This window comes from Chanos chanos, chromosome 4, assembly GCF_902362185.1.
Source record: "Chanos chanos chromosome 4, fChaCha1.1, whole genome shotgun sequence".
Classification (NCBI taxonomy): domain Eukaryota; kingdom Metazoa; phylum Chordata; class Actinopteri; order Gonorynchiformes; family Chanidae; genus Chanos; species Chanos chanos.
In genome coordinates, this window is record NC_044498.1 from 32,668,938 (window position 1) to 32,689,436 (window position 20,499).

The 20,499-nt window shown below is 38.1% G+C and overlaps 1 protein-coding gene across 1 annotated transcript in view; it reads right to left on the minus strand.

The window, feature by feature from the left end:
- The window catches only part of csmd1a (CUB and Sushi multiple domains 1a), a 256,232-nt gene that overhangs the window by 22,397 nt on the left and 213,336 nt on the right, over positions 1 to 20,499 (minus strand). Inside the window, exons 34-49 of the mRNA XM_030772244.1 lie at positions 19,310 to 19,423; positions 18,048 to 18,143; positions 15,409 to 15,612; positions 14,450 to 14,574; positions 13,861 to 13,957; positions 10,268 to 10,372; positions 8,502 to 8,620; positions 8,316 to 8,385; positions 8,039 to 8,155; positions 6,005 to 6,214; positions 4,685 to 4,873; positions 3,677 to 3,854; positions 2,730 to 2,875; positions 1,872 to 1,952; positions 1,668 to 1,781; positions 49 to 237 (exon numbers count right to left, since the gene is read on the minus strand). Coding sequence (XP_030628104.1) covers positions 49 to 237; positions 1,668 to 1,781; positions 1,872 to 1,952; positions 2,730 to 2,875; positions 3,677 to 3,854; positions 4,685 to 4,873; positions 6,005 to 6,214; positions 8,039 to 8,155; positions 8,316 to 8,385; positions 8,502 to 8,620; positions 10,268 to 10,372; positions 13,861 to 13,957; positions 14,450 to 14,574; positions 15,409 to 15,612; positions 18,048 to 18,143; positions 19,310 to 19,423 — 2,154 coding nt within the window. The remainder of the gene's footprint in view (positions 1 to 48; positions 238 to 1,667; positions 1,782 to 1,871; positions 1,953 to 2,729; positions 2,876 to 3,676; positions 3,855 to 4,684; positions 4,874 to 6,004; positions 6,215 to 8,038; positions 8,156 to 8,315; positions 8,386 to 8,501; positions 8,621 to 10,267; positions 10,373 to 13,860; positions 13,958 to 14,449; positions 14,575 to 15,408; positions 15,613 to 18,047; positions 18,144 to 19,309; positions 19,424 to 20,499) is intronic.

The following is a 20,499-nucleotide window of genomic DNA, read 5'->3' on the forward strand; positions in this document are numbered from 1 at the left end:
TAAATTCAAAAGCAATGGCATTAAAAAAAAAGGGAAAAGGAGCTTTACCATCAAAGATCTCAAGTTCATCAAACTGCTTCTCGCTCTGAAACATTTCCACATAAATAGAGATTGTGTGTGATGGCAGCACTTTGATGATCCAGGAACAGGTTTGGGAATTAGGGTAGTTTTTTGGATATCCTGGACTTAAGATCACCCCGGAAGATGCTGTTCGTTCCTCATTTGCTGGACATTGGGCTGTGGACCAGGCACAGTGTAAACAGAGCAACTGTCATTTATGACATTTATCTCTTAAAAGAACAATTAATGTAAAAATGTGAATACCAAAGAGATACAATGCCAATGCTGTTTACAGTAAATGGAGTCTGTTGACCAGGATGTTCAAAGTATTTTAATGTAGAATGTAACATCATAATTCTGTTTGTGAAAGTTCCATAAATCTTAAGCAAACTGTCAGCTACCTTGTTCATAAATTTGGATTCAATCCTGCCTTCCATGACCAGTGTACACTGTGCCATGAAAATACATTATCATCATCCATGTTCCCACTGGATCTTGACAAAAAATAGATTTTATTTTGTTCAGATAGATAAGGGAAAACAATATAATCTCGGGCCAATACCATTATAGTGAAGACATTCCACCAAAACAGTCTGAAAACACTGGTCATCATTCATCAGCTGTTTCTGGACATGAAGTTGTGCTATTATGTATTTATTTGATTTATATAGGAGCAAGATGAGGTGGCATATTGAATATGTAATTACAAAGAGGTGATTAAGAAAATGGGTCCACATGTTGAAAAGGCCTTTAAACTTTAGCTAGCATGTACAGTGTTTCTGCTGGCTCTACCTGAGTGATGAAGTTCTTTAAGTCCAAGAGCTCTGCTGCTAAGCCTTGTTTGTGTAAGTCAATGGAATTCACAGCAATAGGACCATTTGTACTAACTGTTAACACTTTGATTAGCCAATGTAGAAAGGCCTTGGCACTGCCTTTCTCATGTACTCTGATGATTCCATCTGATAATGAAAAAAAGTGTTTTCTAAATGTTCCAATACCTCAGTTAATTGAATCCACTAATGAATGAATTTAACAAGTAATTTTTTATGTTCAAATGTAAAATATGAATAGTATGTACAATGCAATGATGTATAAAAGGACAAGAGAAAACCTTGAAACTAGATGTCGTGGACAACTCTTTATTACAATTCTCTCTTGCATCCAGTCTAACCACCTCAGGGTCTAAGAGAGTGAGATCTCATGGAAAGAAAACACTTAATAGCATAGGGATAGGCCAGTGTATTCCAGAATCTTCAATAAATCCCCGCTATCTTTACAAATGTTACGACTGTGGCTCTAAGCCAAATTAGCTTTTGTCAGCACCTTGCATTCTGTTTTGTTTTGTTTTGTTTTTAAAGCCCTCAATACATACATCTGAACTGTGGAACCCTTTCTGAGTTTTCATTTTTAGAATCAGTCAGGAATCAATACCTTACCCTATTGACCTTGTCCTTTGACCTTTTTCATTTTGTTCCCCAGATTAAACACTCGGTGGAGAACTCTTGACTCCTAAGTATTATGTTTTGTTGTATTCTATGGCTTGTCCTATTGACAATGAATCCTATCTGAGAAAAAAATAAAGGAAGGAAAATTGGGTTTTCACGTACCTTCACATATAGGTGGAGGGCCTTCAAATAGCAGATGCGAATTAAGCTTACAGGTGAGTTCATCATTGCCAACTAATGTGAAACCTGGAAGGCACTGGTACCTTACGACATCACCTGTGTTGAGACCCAAAGAGACAAGTGCATTGAAGGGAGGTTGATTTGCTTGTTTTTAGGGCTTTGATGATCTCTTTGACATTCACGTACCAATTTCATGGTCTTGGTCTTCATAAAACATCTCTGCATCCTCCACCACAGGTGGAGGAGGGCATTTCTTAAGACGATAAGCTGAGAAAATTAAACAAACAAACAAAAATTATAGTAACACAGTTATGGACGTGTCTTATCGAAATTTTCAGCTTTTAACGAAATACTTTGAGGGGAAAATGCAGAATTATCATTACATGAAATGTCCTTTACATCGCTTCTTATTCTTAAACACATTTTAAAGTTAAAAACAACAAATGTGGACTTTGAAGTAAGATATCTGCTCTCTGAAAGGATGAATTATTATACTGATGGACCCAACTGGTCAGGTTTGACATCAATTTAATTAGCATTTAACTGCCCAGAAACAAGTGGACAATAACACACATGCTACCAGATCACCAAAGTCTATTATTAAAGACAGATTAAAAAAGGAGATAACCAGTTGATTCAAGAAACCAATCAATTCATGTTTCATTTTTCATTCAATTGTTTTTGATAAAAAAAAGTTGATATTGTCCAAGTTGATATTACCTTTTTTTATCTTGGGTTTTGGGTGTTGTAGTGAAAGAACACATTTTGTTTGAAGGAAAAAAGGATGATATTGAAATAATATGTAATATATATTTTAGCACTTTGGTATGACAGAGGTCTAAGAGTTCTATTTTTGAGTTTTCTAATCTCCCGTAATAACACTGATGTCCTGAGTATCTCAGCTTTCACGGTCTCTTACTGTATATATATATATAAAAAAAAAAAACAAGATAAATTTCATATTTCAAACATTTTCAAGCAATGCTTTATGGCACACACCACATCTCAGAGGCAACGTGTTTTTCATTTAGGGGAGAAACTAACCATGGAAATTGAGGACAAAGAATCCACTTGTGGAGAAGTCACTGTGAAACTTGATGAGGACCTGGTTGAGAGAACTGTAGGCTGATTCTAGGGCTGTATTTCCACTGAAAATGCCCAGCTGAGGATAACTTTGCTCAGGGCCATCCCTGTGAGAAAGCAGAAAACACATTACAAACTTAGAGTGCACATGTTAAACAGTGTAATGCCTTTCATTTTGCAGCACTTTGGGAGAATTGATTTACTTTTGCAATCTGTCGTAGGATTTGTGCTGACTTTCATATAAAACCATTATATTAAGGAATGTGTTGAATGAAAAGAGAAAAAAAAGATGACTTAACAGACTACTCCACTCTTTTAATGGATTTTGAAGATTAATGTCTTATATTACTCAGACAGAGGCTGTATAATGCACATTTCCTCAATTGCCACCCATCTCTGTAATCGACTTAAAAGTGCTGCAGAGTTTACAATGGAAATTGCTATTTAGATATTAGTTGGCTATTTTTAGCATAAAAGATAGAATACCATGGGTTTGGCAACATTATTTTCACTTACTTCCTATAATATAATAAATATTACATTAGCATGACACAAATTCATTATTTTGTAATTACAGAGAGACTTTGCTCCTCTGCAAGACTGGAATAAGTTGCTAGGAGTGAAGCGCTTGCATTATTAATTTTATTGAAACCTCAATTGTACAATTTTTCATTTTTTGGTCAGCGAAGAACAATAAACAGTATGCAATATTTTCATGACAATACTGAGCACAATATTTTAGAACTTTCACGAGAGTATACTGATACTGTGAAACTGCTTCTTCTTTTTTATTATTTCATTGTTACCCTGCAGTTTCAACACAGATTTTTTTCAAGGTCTGTTTCTGTCTGAAATAATGATCACTGACCCCACAAACTGGCACGTAGTATGAGCTGTGTAATGCTTACCATACAGCTATGTAATCAGTTACAGGCTCAGTCTGAAGCAGGGTGAAGTTGATGTAAATACCATGACCATGTGGCACGGTGATGAGCCAGGTACAGTCCTGGGAGTCTGGATATTCATTGGGATACCCAGGAGAGAAAATAGTGCCATTTTGAGCTGTCACATTATAGCCACAGGGAGCTGGAGAGAAAGAAAAACATGACCTAATCCACAATCTGTCTTTCTCAATGACATTTGGACAGGTCAATTAACAGCATGGCATGCCGCTATAAAGCACTATATTCTCGGCATTGACAGAACAATATGTTTAGCATTGTGTAACTCTCAGTATGATTAAAGATTAGCAGATGTTTGATGATATAGAGTAAAAACTCATCCTTGGACAGGGTGATGTGCGTGTGTGTGTGTGTGTGTGTGTGTGTGTGTGCACACATGTGTGTGAGTCAGACAAGACTGGTAGAAGGTTTTGAGCAGCAGAAGAAAGACTTGGCAGGGCTTTCATAAGTTAGACACTCTGCGGACTGCGGAGAGGCACAGAGAAATATGTGGAGGTTCTGATCGATTAGGGAGCATCCTGCTTTCACACCACAATGCTCACACTGATCATCAAGGTTGTAATTTAGAACAGGTCCCAGTAGCAAACATCTCTACTGGCTCTTTCTTCAAAGTGCACAATTTAAAAGACTGTTTAAAAAAAAAACCCAAAAAAACAAAAAAAAACAATGGCCTTCATTCCACCAGTAATACAAAGTTGCAACACTTAAAGAGCATCATTAAAAACACCTTTGGGAGCTCAGACCCCAGCTAGATAATACCTTTTAAAGTTTTTTTTTTCTTGTAAAAGAATTATAGATGTGTTCTTTCCTCAACTTGGAGGAAGCAAAATAAGTAGAGAGAGATAGGGAGCTGCACATGTCAATACAGACAGGACAGGTCATATAAGGCTTGTCAGCTTGTCACCAGTTTACAAGTACACATCAGAACATTCTTGAATAATTCTCACCACTTACCCTCACATCGTGGAAAGGGATGGTTCCATTTCCTGTTGGTCCCATGTTGGCAGGTCAGCACTGAATGTCCAACCAAAACATATCCAGGGTAGCATTCAAACGTTATTGACTGGCCTGGGTTGTAGTCATTATTTATGACATATCCATTATGGAAAGGATATGGATCTTGGCAGTTTTGTAACTCATATGCTGAAACACAAAGTGAAGCTGAATTAGAAAAAATAAATAAAAAACTGAGGAAAAATTCCATCATTTAATAAAAGAAAATCATCATATTCGGCTTAGACTTCAGAAAATCTCAGAACCGATCAACATACTTTAGGAAATCAAGGAAAAGTGCATTTTTTTCTTAGGATATAAGAGGACAGACTATTGATACAATAAAAGGACCTTGAAGCATTCATCATAAATTGACTAAGTTGCAGAGTTTCATTAGACAGATCTTATCTGTGGACAATGTGTTTCACTTTCATATACAGCCTGAATGATTGAGACAATATTAACTCAAAGAGACATGTAACCAATGAATGCACATTGTTTATTTCTGTCATGTGCACATTCAGCATAATGTCTCAGATAATTAGAATACCCACATTTATACCAGACTATCACACGCTACTTGAAATGCATGCGTATCAAAATCCACAATCCATCAAGAACCACTAAGTTCCCATATTTTCCAAAAAAAAAAAAGACCAATACCACTTAGTATTATATACATTTTTTTCTCGGTCATTTGTGATCCAGAACATCAAAATATGACATTGATTTTTCTCCCTAGAGCAAAACAGCATGGGAGAGTCAAGATCAAGGTTATGCGATGACTTTTCAACTTATGAACTCATAGAGGGTCTGAAAATAATGATAAAAAAAAGGAGCACAAAAGGAAGCAGACGAACTATTTGACCTACAAGTGAGACAAACGAGACGGTAGAGTTATTTGTATAGAGTGGAAACCAAGTATCTAACATCTAAATGCAAGGGCTGATTGATTTAAAATGCTTTTGAAGTGAGAGCTGTCATAATGGAATGCCCTGGCAGTGATCTCGGGAGGAGATGCTCCTCAGATATTTCACATGATCAGAGACACCGAGATCCCGTGGTTAGGATGCTGTCACTCTCCCACTCATGCACAGGAGGCACACGACTGACATCATCTCCAGGAGCAAAGACATTAAGGGGAGGGGGAAAAAAAAAAACAGAAAAAAAATCTGGCACACAAAGCCTAAAAAATGTGCACCACTATAAATGTGGTTTGAATGTTAAGTAACAATGAAGCCAGAAAAAAAGGCAGAAACAAACTGATGATAGGTGCTGTACCTTGATAAGTCAGTTTGAAGCCCTGTCTGTTTTGGGAATGGTCACTATAAAAGTGGATGATGGTCTCATGCGTTGTGCTTAGGAGAGGGGGTGGAAGTTGGCTCCCACTGAACTGGCCGATGAGGGCACTGCTGTGCTGGGGGCCGTTGCGAACCTCTAAAAAATCGTGGTTATCTTCTGTGGTGAAGTTTAGAAATTGGATATGAGCCCCTATGAAACATAGAGGCACAGTGTTAATTGACATCCCCTGCAAATTAAGATGAAATCAAGGTATCATTCTGTTACAAATATCTAACAAACTGTGAACTGTTGTTATTCTGTGCATGGCTAAACGTGATGTGCTTGACAAGGCTCATCTTGCTTTGATTCAAACAGCTAGGGCAGCAGATGTGCAGATTTGCTGTTAATGGAAACATCTCAGAGCACTTCTCGCTCACATTAACACCTGCAGAAAAGTTCACATGATCTCAGTGCTTGGTAATTGGCTCCCTGTGAACTATGATGGTGTACAAAAATAAATAAATAAATAAATAAATAAATGAAAATAGGAAGAAAAGGATGTATGCTGTATATCTCATTTTGGTGTCAAATTGTTCTCAGGTGTAAGGCATTAATGTAACATGATTGTTATCCAAAAGGGAACTGAATTAACATTTTGCAATAATTTGAATTCTAAATACTGATAATATATTTGCCGAAAAAACTTTTCAGAGTAAAGGGCATTAGCACGCCTACACTACTGTCATAATAATGTAATTACATCTGAGCTAATATCTGATGTCAATGCTTGCAATAATTCTAAAAAGGAAAACATTATGGTGCATAACCGAAAGACAACAAGCTGAGAATGCATTTCAACAGGACGGACTGCCCCAGGAGATAAATGTAATGTCCTGTAATTACATACTGTTAAATTCTTCTAACACAATCATCTTCTTTTTGTTAATAACCACATGCAACAATGATTAACTCAATATGCCTTCTATAAAAAAGACCTATCCATCCAGAGATATACAATCACAAACTTATTCACTCAGGCCAAGCATGTACTCTGACTGATGCCAAGGACAAGCCATTTAAAGATTATCTTTATTGTTATTCAGCTGTGTCCGTCTTTTCTCAAAACACTTAACTCTACCTATTCAGTCTGAGTTAAAAGCTATAATCAGAGCTTGCAAACCGTCTGTGTGTCTCATTCAAAATATCGCTCCCAGTTAACAGCAAAAGCTCACAGTTTTTTGCTACACAGCTCAGACAGGATCCTTCGTATTCTTGCTCTTGCAGAGTGTTTGATAAGGCAGAAAATTGCTTTTCGATGTCTCCGTGTTGCATTATTTTTTATTCTTAAGTTGGGAAGAGAAGAAGAAATGTCTTTGCTTGGAGACAAGTGCGAATGGCAAATGGATTTTTTTTTTGAATCACATGCAATTACCTTGTTAAGAGTGCAATGGCTGTTTTGTTCTTCATTTACTTGAACTGTGATGCACTGAAGAGCTAACGATCTATGACAAAGGCCTAATACCATACTGCATATACAGCACTAGTCTAAAAATACAAGATAAATAAAACTACGAAACAACAGAATATAGCCCAGCGGAGCCATTGACTCAAATGTAGCATAAAGAAGGCACCACTCTGTATTTTTCAGTATTCAGCAGAGATCAGCATGGGGGTAATTTTATCTGAAGGATTAATTTTGAACAAAGTAACCTCAAAATACATTTGCCAAGGTGAATATTTCATGACTGTGCCTGCACAGGGCATTCATGGTAGTTAATGAATGAGACAAATAATGCTTTGTACTGTACCAGGTGAGGAAGTAAACTTCCTCTCTACTCCAGACAATAATGATGAAGTGTTGCTTCGAGCTGGTCTAATGAAGTCCCAATGTACTGAGAACTACGCACATGCTAACTTAGTTAAAGTTCTTTCCTTTGTTACTTAAAAAAAAGAGAAGAGATAACAGAGGTAAACATAATGAGTGATGGGCCTCTCTAGACAGTGTGCATTTTTGCCTGTGCTGGACTTGCTCACCGTATCCAACGGGCAATAAAATCCTCCAGGTACAGTCCAGATTACCGGGGTAGTTCCCAGGAAATCCAGGGCTTAGAATAACATTGCTCATTTCGTAGAGGATCCCTCCGCATTTTGCTGATTCACACAGGCAATAAAGACAAACAAGAAATGGATTCAAGCCCCACAAGCAACGCGAAACATTTTATATGATATACAAAAATGACAAGAAGCGCAAACATATTGATTGCGCAGATTTACAGCACAAATAAACCTGACTGTGGGTTAGGGTACATACCAATACATAGAGGTGGGGGGTAATTCCAGCGACGCACAGTTCCTGGCATACAGGATATATGAGAGTGACCCTAAAGGTGAAAGGTTACAATACGTGAGAGAGAATCGAATGTAGCCTGAATGCTTAGACAAGCTCCCAATCAGAGAGAAAGCCATTTTCATGCCATGGAGTCTGTTTAACTCTCACCTGCAGCACGTATCCAGGCTCACAGCTGAATGACACCACCTCATTTACCATGTACCGGTCCCCGCTTTTAATGCCGTTGGCTGGCACCACAGGCTCGGGGCAGGTAGTAAGTCCCACGGCTGTTTTCAACAGAATAACATGGGATCTGTTATGCTAAGACATGGTTTAGGCCCCCTGGCCATTTTTCTCATGTAAACATTGAGCGTCCAATCAAAACTCTATTACGTAACAACACAAACAAAAGAACTACATATCAACTGGGAATTCACACATACACACACACACAAACACAAACACACGCGCACAAACACACACACACACACACACGCACACACAGTTTGGATCAGTGATCTGCTGCGCGTTTGTTCCCAGTGTGATTTTATGCCCCCCTTTAAAACCAAGATTTCAAGGAGTAAATTTAATACTGTTATAGACAGTGAGAGGATGTTGCCATGACGACTGCTTCAGTCAGGCAAGTGAAAGAGGAAGCTTTGTGCATTCCCCTTGTTTAGATGTAGGACTCAGCGGGTGCTGCTGTGGCTTTGTGACAACACTGGTTTCAGCCGCTTCATCATTTTTATGAATATCACTAACAAAGACTTCTGTTGTCATGTTTACATTTACAAAACAAGAACACAAGGATTTGTATTACAAATGAAAGATATCATTTTAAAACAGAACCGTCAACATGTAACAATAACAATAATAATAATAATAATAATAATTATAACAATAGTAATACATTTGTCAGCTCAGGTGTCTTTAATATGTATTGATACAATTACATTAAGCACAAACATAGTCAGGACTGACAAGGCTTTACGAGTTCCCTAAATCTCCAGAGGTTCATACATGGAATGATGAATGCTCTGCGTGTGGACCCCCAGTTCTTAGTCTCATTATCTTTCCCCAATATACACTGCCAATTCAACTCGAAATGGACACACGAAGACACAAACTGGGATATCCCGTTGAGTGGACCAGGTACAGAAATAGAAAAGTTGGAGATGTTGAGAGCCTATTAGAGTGGATGTATCAGGACAGACTGAGCAGGGAAAAAGCCATTCTTTCCCCTGCTCTCACAGACCCAGAGGCCTTGAGCGGCTACACAGACCCAGAGTTTCCCAGATCTTATCCACGCTCAAGACACAGATGGAACCCCAACCCCATCACAGAGTATAAAAGATCAAATTCACAGTGGGTCCCACGCTTCCAGGAGACTAGAGTAAAAAACTACATTTCTTACATGTTCTGAAAATGTGAGCTTTTCTGTGATATTTTTGAAAAGGAAAACAGTAATGCTAACTGAAATTCACCTGCCATCTCAAAAGAAACATTTCATGATAATAAAATTCTGTATATGCCAACAAGTATTTTAATGTAAGACAACCATACCATCTCTGATGTAAGCGGAAGAAATGTAATACTGTATTCTTTATTTCAGATATCTGGTATCATCTGTGCTATAAATATGATCATGGTAAACATTAAGCATGTTTTCTGTGTGTGTGTGGCCCACCTGACCCCTCAGTTGTTCTCTTTCTCTCTCTCTCTCTCTCTCTCTCTGTCTCCCCCCTCATACACCATCTCCTCGTAGTCACAACGCACCCATTTTCCAGAGGGCAAATGAGCGAGAGGAAGGCAGAGATATGATTCAGAGTCTGTGTAAAGTGTGATGCAGTACAGGGCAGTCTTCTGGGCTCCTAGCAAGGGCAGAAGGGCTGGGGATAATGAGAGCACCCCAGTGTGACAGACTCTCTACTCACTTTTGTACTCAAGGTGAAATCCTGCAGCCACGACACTGATATCTGTATGGAAGTGCAGGTAAAGCTGGTTGGAGGTGCTATTCAACAAGGCTGGAGCTGTTGTACCTGCAATACAAAAGAACAGCCTTAGCTGCAAAGGGCTGCAGTTGTGATGGGGCGTGAATTTATTTTACATTCAGATTGGTTTGCTTCAATTAAGAGAGTATGTATCAAAGGACAAAAGTTCGTGAGAGGAACAGGAGAGGCAGAGTAGCTGTTAATCACTTTGAATGGATGTTTTCTCTTGTGAAAGACTATCCTTTTTGGAGGTCATCCAAAATGAAAAGAATGACAAGAAAAAAAGGGGGATGGGAACATGTGAAATTTTGACAGGCACTGCTTATTGAAGTTTGTCACTGGCCCTCCAAGAGCCAAATTCCCTGGGGACAACTTTCATCAGAATTCTCCAGGGCAGTCAATCATCCCACATAAAGGAGAAAAAAAATCCTCAAAAGTCAGCTTTGGCTTTTGTGTTATGTGTTATCCTTCAGCCAATATCTACCTCGAGCTCATTTCAAAAAATGTGAAAGAAATGTGCTCTCAGAATCCTAACTCTGCCACGCCAAGTAAATTTATAATGAACTTGTAGCCTTTCTCCACTTTTTTGTTCCCAACAACAAACCAGCAATTGTTTAAAACAAACTAATGCCTCCCATGACTGTTTTGCTTTTGTAACTGTGCTTTGACGTAGTTTGCATAGACGAGACATTAATGACAAAGACAAAGTGGGGGGGGGGGGGGGGGGGGGGGGGGGGAGACGGGGGGGCGTGTTGAATCAGGTTGAAAACACCTGTACTAAGCAACCAACAAACAAGAAAGACAGCTGTACCTACAACATTCAAACCAGCTGTTCAAATGTTTAAGAGGAGCAATATCGATGACTTTTGCCTCCACAATGTCCATAATCTCACAGGTATCTGTAAAATACTGCAATGCAGAGACCAAGGGAGAAACATTCCCAGTCATGAACCAATATGAACTTGTATGGGAATGAAGTAGTTCACATTTTTAAACATGTTGCATTCGATACCACTGAAAATACATATGACTACCATACATAAATAAACATACCAGCACTGGTTTCTACCATAGCCAAGACTCTGAGATGGAAGACTTTCATTTTTTAATTAAAATTGCTAGGGCCTTATATATTTAGTAACATTTAAAAATAGTTTTTTTAGAGAAAAGCGTTAATCTTTAGAAGCTGTCAAAAGCCATCAAATCACTTCCAAGCAGAAAAATCTATCCATCCAGAGATTTTTTTTGTCGTTTAATTGTTTTTTAAGGGTGAATATCCACTTCTACATTCCATATAACGTACCTCTAAAATCAATAAAGTCCGTTTCATATAGAAAGAGCAAACAATATATCATCCAACACGTCAAGCATAAAAAGGCCATTAACAGTAATGTCATGTACTAGCTTCAGCAGATCTGAGGGTATGTATATGTAAGATGTGGCTCCTGTTCAACAGAGTTAGAAAAGATTATGCAATGATATGGCCCATGCAACTCCAGGCAGCAGCAGGCATGTCTCCGTCCAAGCACACGAGACTGCAAGCAGTCAGGAAAAAAAATGCTCCTTTCCACTTGAATGACTTGACTAATAATTTTTGGATGAACTTTGACAGGTTGGTAGAGCTAATCTACTGTCCGGCAATTCAGCGGTCCATCATTTCTATTACTCAGACAGTGATTGGCCACATTTCTTAAGCTTGTCACACCGGACCCAAATGAGCCGAAATGGACATTGCTGGATTGAATATGGTACATTTAGGGCACTGTAGTTACATTTCATTAGATGTTATGTAATGTAAAGGAAATCTCTCATATACGTGACGGACAGCTTTTAACAGGCTGGTAATAGACATAAAAGATGTATGTAAATCCAAATGTACACTGGTCCATTGCTGAATGCATATTTCATCATACTTTTGATTATTATTCTTCAGCCTATATTTGAGTGTCAAAACTTCTTTCTTATCTTAGACTCTAACTATAACTAAAAATATATGTGTCTTGGAAGTCATATAAAGCTGCCAAAAAGATGGTAGGTAATGATAATGGTGCATAAAAACAAAAAAAAAAAACTTGCACAATTGTAATTCAATTGGTATTTGACGAAGCGCAATTAATCCTGTGTGATGAAAAGAGAAGGGAGACAAGAACACAAAACATATCTGACAGTTTAATTAAGGGTATTATACTAATGGATTCGTGAATAAAGGAAGAATGAAATGTCTGATTGTGATAGCTGAGTGTGTCACGGATATAAAGACAGACCACACAGACATGAGAGAGTATTCTGCATCCTAATGGAGCACCAAACACCAGCCTAATGATTTAGTCTCCTCATCTCCAGGCATGTCTCACCCATGCTCACAAATGACTTGTATAATTTGGACCATTGAGTTTCAAATGGAGGGAAATTATCAATTTGCCATTCTATGGGTTCACTCACTCACATCAATCCAACAGGTGCATTTAGAGATCATTTTCTGTCTGTATCAGATTAACTTATTTTTTTTTTTAAGCTTTTTACGGTCTCCGCTCGGAGAATTAGAGATCTAAATAGGTGAACAATGCTAGTCAGTGTGAGATCATGGCAGAGAAATTTGCCTTAAACCACACTGTTCTCCCCGGGTGTCTGACCTTTCAACAATGTGCTCGCATGTCACTACGACTGAGTTCATTACAGGAGTGTTGAAAGTATCGCTTTAGGCCTGGCCAGAGCTCTCTCCAATGGGAAACACAAAAAAGGTTAAAGCTCCTCTCTCTCAAAGGAGCACTGTTCTCTCATTGCTCCTACCGTGAAGTGACTTTTGCTTTCATTAAAGAGGTAGACACTTTTTTTTTTTGTGATCCAACACATCCCTGTGTTTTCCTCCCATTATATATGAATTTCCTTTTACAGTCTGGTGGGATAACAAGCAATGTATTGTCCTCATTTGCAGAAATGCCATAGAAATAAAACATATGTATATGGATGGCTTCCTAGAACTACTCAAATGTAGGAGAGGGACACATCTTGTATCCATATTATGAATGATTTGATAGATATTAAGCATTTAGTAATATAAGCTTTATGAAATTTACGAGTCACACACTAATGCCATTATTTGCAAAAGTCATGACATTCAGTGTTTCAATTAAAATCACACAGCTGTTCAGTCCTGGGAATCTTGTTACTATAATTAATTGGGATGGAATGAAAGCAAAGTTGGCTGCCAATGGGATCCCAAAAGGTCTTTGGAACTGGAACAACAATTCATCCAACATTAAAATAAGGACATTCATCTGTTGTCTTGCGGCTGGCACAAAGATGGCCCTGGACTAAAACCAATTTCAGTTTTCCAAGAATTCTGGAGCATTATATCAGTGAAAGAAATTGCCTCTCAATTTTATTGTGACATAAAAATAATGAGCTTGAAAGAAATCCATCGTATGGAAAAGAGACCAGAAAAATACGCCATGAGTTTTACTGTGCATAACCCACATGTGAATTAATTTTGAAAACATAAATTAAAAATGACAAAGGAAAAAAAAAATACTAACCCGAAAAACTTCCCAGTTTTGGAGCAGTCATATCAGCGCCATCATAGATTTCTAAAGAATCCCAGTTGTGTTCAGTAGCAAAGCTCATCACTTGTATCTAAGAGGAATAATATGAACAATCAGGTGATTTTAATGTCTGGTAATCAGTGTAGCTCACATCCTACCTGGATCATCCTTTCTTTCAGTCAAAATAATCAGCTATCAAAATAATCATTTTGACAGATAATAACCACTGCAAAAGGAATTATGATTGTACAATAAACCTTTGTAGAATAATCAATCTTTACAATTGTTCCTCTCATTCTACAAGCACATTAATGGTTCAGCCTGTATAGATTTTGCCGTTCAACGTGTCTTTTTCTAAAATGACACCAATTGCCATGCTCTCTCCCCATATTTTCTTCATCTGCACTGAGCTTATTTTACGAATCTGAAATTAGCTCATCCAGCTTTCTCTCTCTTTTTTTCTTCTTTTTTCCTTTTTCTTCTCCTATGGGTGACTTCTGGTTGCATTGTGTTTCAGCCTATCATTTCTGCAGGTGCAACTTATTGCTTTTGATGAATTCAAATGTGCCTCTTTTGTACTTGCCTGGATTCCAGCTCCTTCAGTAACAATGATTTTCCACACACAGTTCAAGCTGTTCCCATAAGGCTCGGGAAACCCGGGGGAAAGTATGGTGCCTCTCCTTTCTGTCAAATTCCCGCTGCACGGAACTGTAGAGCAAAACAGAGGGTAAATTGGAGTCACACAGAGAATGCCAGAAAAGATGTGCTTCTTCTCGTCCTGAGAGGCAAGATGGAGTAATGTGACACAGGGAGTCATTACGCCAGAGGAAAGATGAACTTTACTCATGATCAGCACCATAAACTAAAACTGTCTATAATTTGCGTCAGAAAAAAAAAATTGAAATTTGAAATGTTCCAATTGCCTGCACAAATCCAATTTTCAGAAACTGTCATTTCTTGCTTTATCCAAATGCATAACTTAAAATGTTGCACAAAGAAACTTCATTTAACTTGTCTCTGAGAGCATAATTATGACATATTGATCATGAAATACTTTTTGTATTTCATTTTCTCAGTGTCCCAAAATGGTTCCAACATCCAACAAAAACGAATGCGGTAGTTCCAAAAATTTTGCAATGGATAAGGCAAGACATACTTACAGACAGTCTGACAGCTTCACATTATTGGTAATAAAGTTACAATATCAAGCAATTGTAAAAAAAAAATCGCAACCTGATGATTTACAAAACCAGTAAATAACAGGTCACTCAACACGTAGATTAATCCTGCTTTCATCAAACCAAAATAATTATCAAAGTAATTATTTTGAAAGAAACCTGCAAAACAGCTGCAGAATATATTATAATACCAGTAAAAAAAAAAACTTTGCGGAATGATCGATCTTTGCAATTACTCTTCACATATACAATTAGATTTTTCCTGTGCTTCGCATTACAAAAGACTAAGCTGTATAATCACATACTCTCTGACTGGGGTAAAAGATTGACAATTTGCATTCTAGACAAGTGAAGCGATACTCACCTACACAACTTGGAATGGTGTCATTCCATTGTGCCAATGCATTTGGGACAGCATGACATTTGATGGCTTTTGATCCCTGGAGAAGGTATCCAGGGCTGCATTCGAAGCGGACAATAGAGCCAGCCGAGAACTCGGAGCCAATCCGTCTGCCATATCTGGGCTCAGGGATGGAGCTGCACTGGGTATCACTTGTTCGAGGTACAGCTTAAAAAAAAATCAAATTGTATTTCTTATTAGAAAACTGGGCAAACAGCAGAGGTTCATGAGAGATTAGTGGAAGTAATTTCCAAACTCCAAAATAAAGCAGTTATGAAAGTGTGCGGGAATGAGGGCAGAACTGCTCATCTGTGTTCTTGAAAAATCACAATGTTCTCCAGTCATCACTATTCAAAAATCAATTGACTTTATAATACTAAAAATATTATTTAAAGGTTTTTGAAAACTGATATTTCTTAACTATGATTAAAAAAAATCTGACAACCTTCTGATTCTGGAAATTTCTTTCCTAACAAAATGAAGTAGACCTGTGTTTCTTGAATGTCTATCAACTCTGTGGTTGGTGGTTGATAATGTCTGATAAACTGACCTCAGAATTTTCATTTGACTTCTATGTATTTGGGCAAAGATGGGCTGAACAAAGATGTTTTTTTAAGGTGAAAAACGTTATTTCCAATTACCCCTCAATGTACAGAAATCCCATTAATACAATTTAGAAGCTAATGACAAATCTCGATACATTTAATGGGATAAATAACACTGATATTCATAATGTAAAATTGAGAATGGTCCACCATTGTCTCACTTTTACTTGGATGTACATGTAAGATTATGATGCCAGAGAATGGTTTAATCAGATGCAAGGTGTATTAATTGATACTGAAGTATTAACTGATACTGTCTTTACACTTTAACCATGTCTTCACTGTTCAAGAGTTCTGGCACCTGCTTACGCTTATTTGGAAGTTTTGTTACTGGATTTTTTTAAGGGGGAGTTCATCATATGGCCTATCATTTGTTTTCTGTTTCTTTCTTTTTTTGTTCGTTTGTTCGGTGGGGATAATTACTATGAGACAATCCAACATTATTTTAATTTTAATAATAGAGGTTTATTCAGCTTTATCTGGGGATAACTAATTTTCCTGGTCTATTATTTCTGTTTGTTTACGTTAAAGACGGGCCTGGGCGATGGGGTTGATATTCAAATTCCATCATCCCTTCCCCACTGGCTGTATGGAGATGGGTGGCAATGTCCTCTTGTGTATGTATGACTTTGCTCAATGGGAAAATACCTTAAACTAATCAAACCAATTCCTAAAGCTAAGACTATGAGACTAACAAATTTCTGCCATTCGCCAAACAGTGTTTATACCACCCACATAATATGTTGTCTATAAAGTCTCCAATGATATATGTTTTCAGTCACACTCACAGTTTCAGTGATATATAAATTTGCTTGACTGGCTCTTTGGTCTTTGCTTCCTGATCTCAATTAGCTTTGTTTTAATTGACAGTAGAGCAGTTGCACCATAGTTGACCCTGACTGGTCAAGCTGAAGGTATTTGGCTATTCATGCATTTATTTCAATTAATGTTTCCTGAACTCAGTCTGGAAGCTTGGCTGGTTTTACTGCATTTTGTTGTGGAGCGCTGCACCTTGTGAACCTGCTTCCATCGTGGCATATTTACGTTCGATAGATCTCAATGTATAGAAAGAGGCCAGCAAGACCCAGAATCCTCATAAGAATGTTTCCATGTGCCAAATGAACTGTCTTAACTGTCAGAGTGTATTTTTCATGCTCTCTCTCTCACTCTCTCTCTCTCTCTCCCCACATACGTTGAAATACACAACACAACGGGGAAAACAGACAAAAAAAAAGAAAAGAAAAAGATACCGTAAGCATGCCATGGTCCATGTTTTTGCGTGGAATGAAATTTTATCCATGAAAAATTTCTAATAGATCATACATTTCTGTAGTGTAGCTGACAAAGGGAATTTTAAAACCTTATGAAAGCCCACACAGTTCATTTACTGCATCTTGTAAAAAAGGGGGTGGGGGTGCTTCATGTGTCCTGAGATGTGCTTTATCTGCACTGTGAAAGCACAACCAAAATGGCACAGAAATAAAACTGAAATGGTTCCACTGTTATTACCAGTCCAAACACCTCCAGGGGGAAAAAAGAGAAACACTACGCCATTTAGCTCCATGAGTCAGGCATGAAGGAAATAGAAATCGTTCAACTTAACTGAGAAGTGAAACGGATTATACGTCACTTTAACCTGTGAAGGCTGCACTCCTTTAACTCTATTTTGTGTTGGTTATGACACTGTTGCCAGAGCCACTTGCTTCTACTCTGAGAGAGTTATTTCTCACAGTGTGCACCCTCTCAGGCATATTGATTAGCATGCAAGCTCTTTAAACCTCCCAGGGGTGACCAAAGATAAAGCCAACCTCCATGAGAAAGCAAACCACCTTGTGAACAATAAGTCTGATAGATAAGACTGGGCAAGAACTGCAGGCTACCTGAGAAAATATACTGTGCTTTGGATTTAAAACACACACACACACACACACACACACACACACAGTCTTTACTTACGGTGTTGACCTGCGATTATCTGGATCAAAATGAGCTACCTACCTTGGTAAACAAAGTGGAAACCTCTGGCAGATGGGCCATTCTTCGCAGTGAATCTCAGCATGACCTGGTTGGAAGTGGCTAAAGGCAAGGTTTCTCCTACAGAGAGAGAGAGAGAGAGAGAAAGAGAGAGAATACACATTAGCGCTATAGATTTCATGATTCTCAGCAGTGTATGTGGCAGTAAACACACATGATGGATGGTTTAATAACAAAAGTCTCCCTTAAAGAAACCCTGGGTTTAACGATGGAGGGACATCATCATCTCAACTCCTAGACAGTAATGATTCAGATCATAGCCTCAGTCTATGAGATTTGACAAATTCTGTCTTGAACTATACCAACACATCGGTCACATCACATGCAAATGATAATATTACCAGAATCAGACCGATTTGAAATAAAATAATAATAAAAAAAATATGCATATATGTGGTACATGAGCATGAAGATGACATTCACACCCTTGCCACAAAACATGTAGCTGCACTGTGTGCATGTATAGAACTTAAAGCTAGTATGTTAGTCAGTTTCAGACAAATGTGAATGGACTGCTGCAACATATGCCTTTCCCGGGCAACATACAGCTTTCAAAGCTAGGGTAGCAGTGCAGTGAATTCTCAGCACATGCCTGGGGAATATATAGTTGCACAGCAGACCATAAAAAATGTAACATATAAAAGTGCCTTACAAACAGTTTACATCCAATGGCCTACATCAATCCAAGAAAGAATGTGGAATTAAGAATGATTTCTTTTCAGGTATTTTATTACCCTTTACTGTCATTGGTAATACTAACAATAAATCAGCAAGAAACCAAGACGGAGATCATTTCATTTTATTAGGAAACTGTAAGGAATTGATAAAGCTAAGGACTTCCACTTTAAAAAGAAATACCAAGACCAAGAAATACCAAAATTAAAAATTATATATATTAATAAAGAATAAAAGAAAAAAGGAAAAAACACAAAGAACGTGTGAAGGTTCGGGATGATCAAATGGATTCTGACCCCAAACACACACAATGAGACCAGACAGAGTAAATAACTGAAAATAATTAAATATGCACATATTTTCACGGTGAAAATCTTGAAATGCAGAAAGTCTCATTTGTGACGGCATTTTCTACTAATTGCCTGCATTTAAATGTCTTCCTCCCTGACTGTGAGGGCCATATGCATTTGTTCATGTTCCAAAGAAGTTGTACATTTCAAAGCACACTCAAAGCGGCAAAAAAGTGAAGAAAACGTAAGGCTATTACTTACCAGAATGAGACCCTGCTAGGGAGCTTAGCAATCTGGCATTCTGATTGGGACCATCAAACAGTTCAACCGAGTCATTCATGGCTGTTTGAAAATAGGCAAATTGCCCAAAAACCACTGTGGAGACAAGATTAAATGAGAGGTACATGTCACTATCACATACACAGCGGGGGAGCTGTTCCCAAATTAAGTCCCGTGAGTCTACAGACTACACGTTTCATAAACTTCTCTCAGATAGTTTTCTCAGGTACACAGTTTTATGAGTGAATAAAAAGTTTTCATCCATCACCAAGACAGTGACTTCAAATAATTTTTCTTCCTACAGGTCAGTTCATGTAATCCTACTGGAGTTAATAAAATACTTCTGTCATGTTTTTTGGAAGATTTTCATGCACAGCTTATAGTGTAGAACAAATCAGTGGCTGACAGATGCATCCATGGGGGGTATGTGTGAGGGGGTGTGCATGGGGGTGTGCTGGGGGCGGGGGGGGGACCAGACCCTTATAGACATATGGCTTCAACCTCAGATGGTCTTTCTAATACTTGGATTTTTAGTTGATTTTTAGCTGTTTGTTTCTGAGTGATGTGCAGTCTTGTTGATCTTGTATTCATGTGTTCTTGTAGGTGGCAAGGACGAAGCAGTATCTTTTACTATTGGTCTTTAAGGCAGAATGTAAAGCTATTATTGGTCGGTTCAGCTTACGATGTCACGCACTGATATGCTTAACATTGATAAATATTAATGTACTGAAACAACACACAAAAATATATTCTGTTGAAGTAACACATCAGAACAATTTCGACAATAGTTTACATAACTGAAGGCGATTGTCAAAAAGGGGCAATATGTTAACAAGGGTGATCTTCCCCTTTCAACACTGTTTTATTTATGAAAATGTGAATCTTCTTCTAAAGTAGCAGGACAACCAAGTGAAATGTAGGCGACCCTGTAAGCATATCGCCTTGGGTTCCCAAACATGACAGGGATGTCCACATTAAGGACTGAGGGAGGCTTGCTGTCACAGCTATATGCTGTTTTTCCCTCAAAACTGGACCCGTGCCCTGAAACAGGTCCAGGGGTACTGTGCAGCAACTGACCCTGTGCAAACCTTTAAGTTAACATCTGTCCCCAGTGTGCATGTAAATTCACAGTGTCTGTTTCCCTATTCACTCACACAGAGGAGCAAAAATAG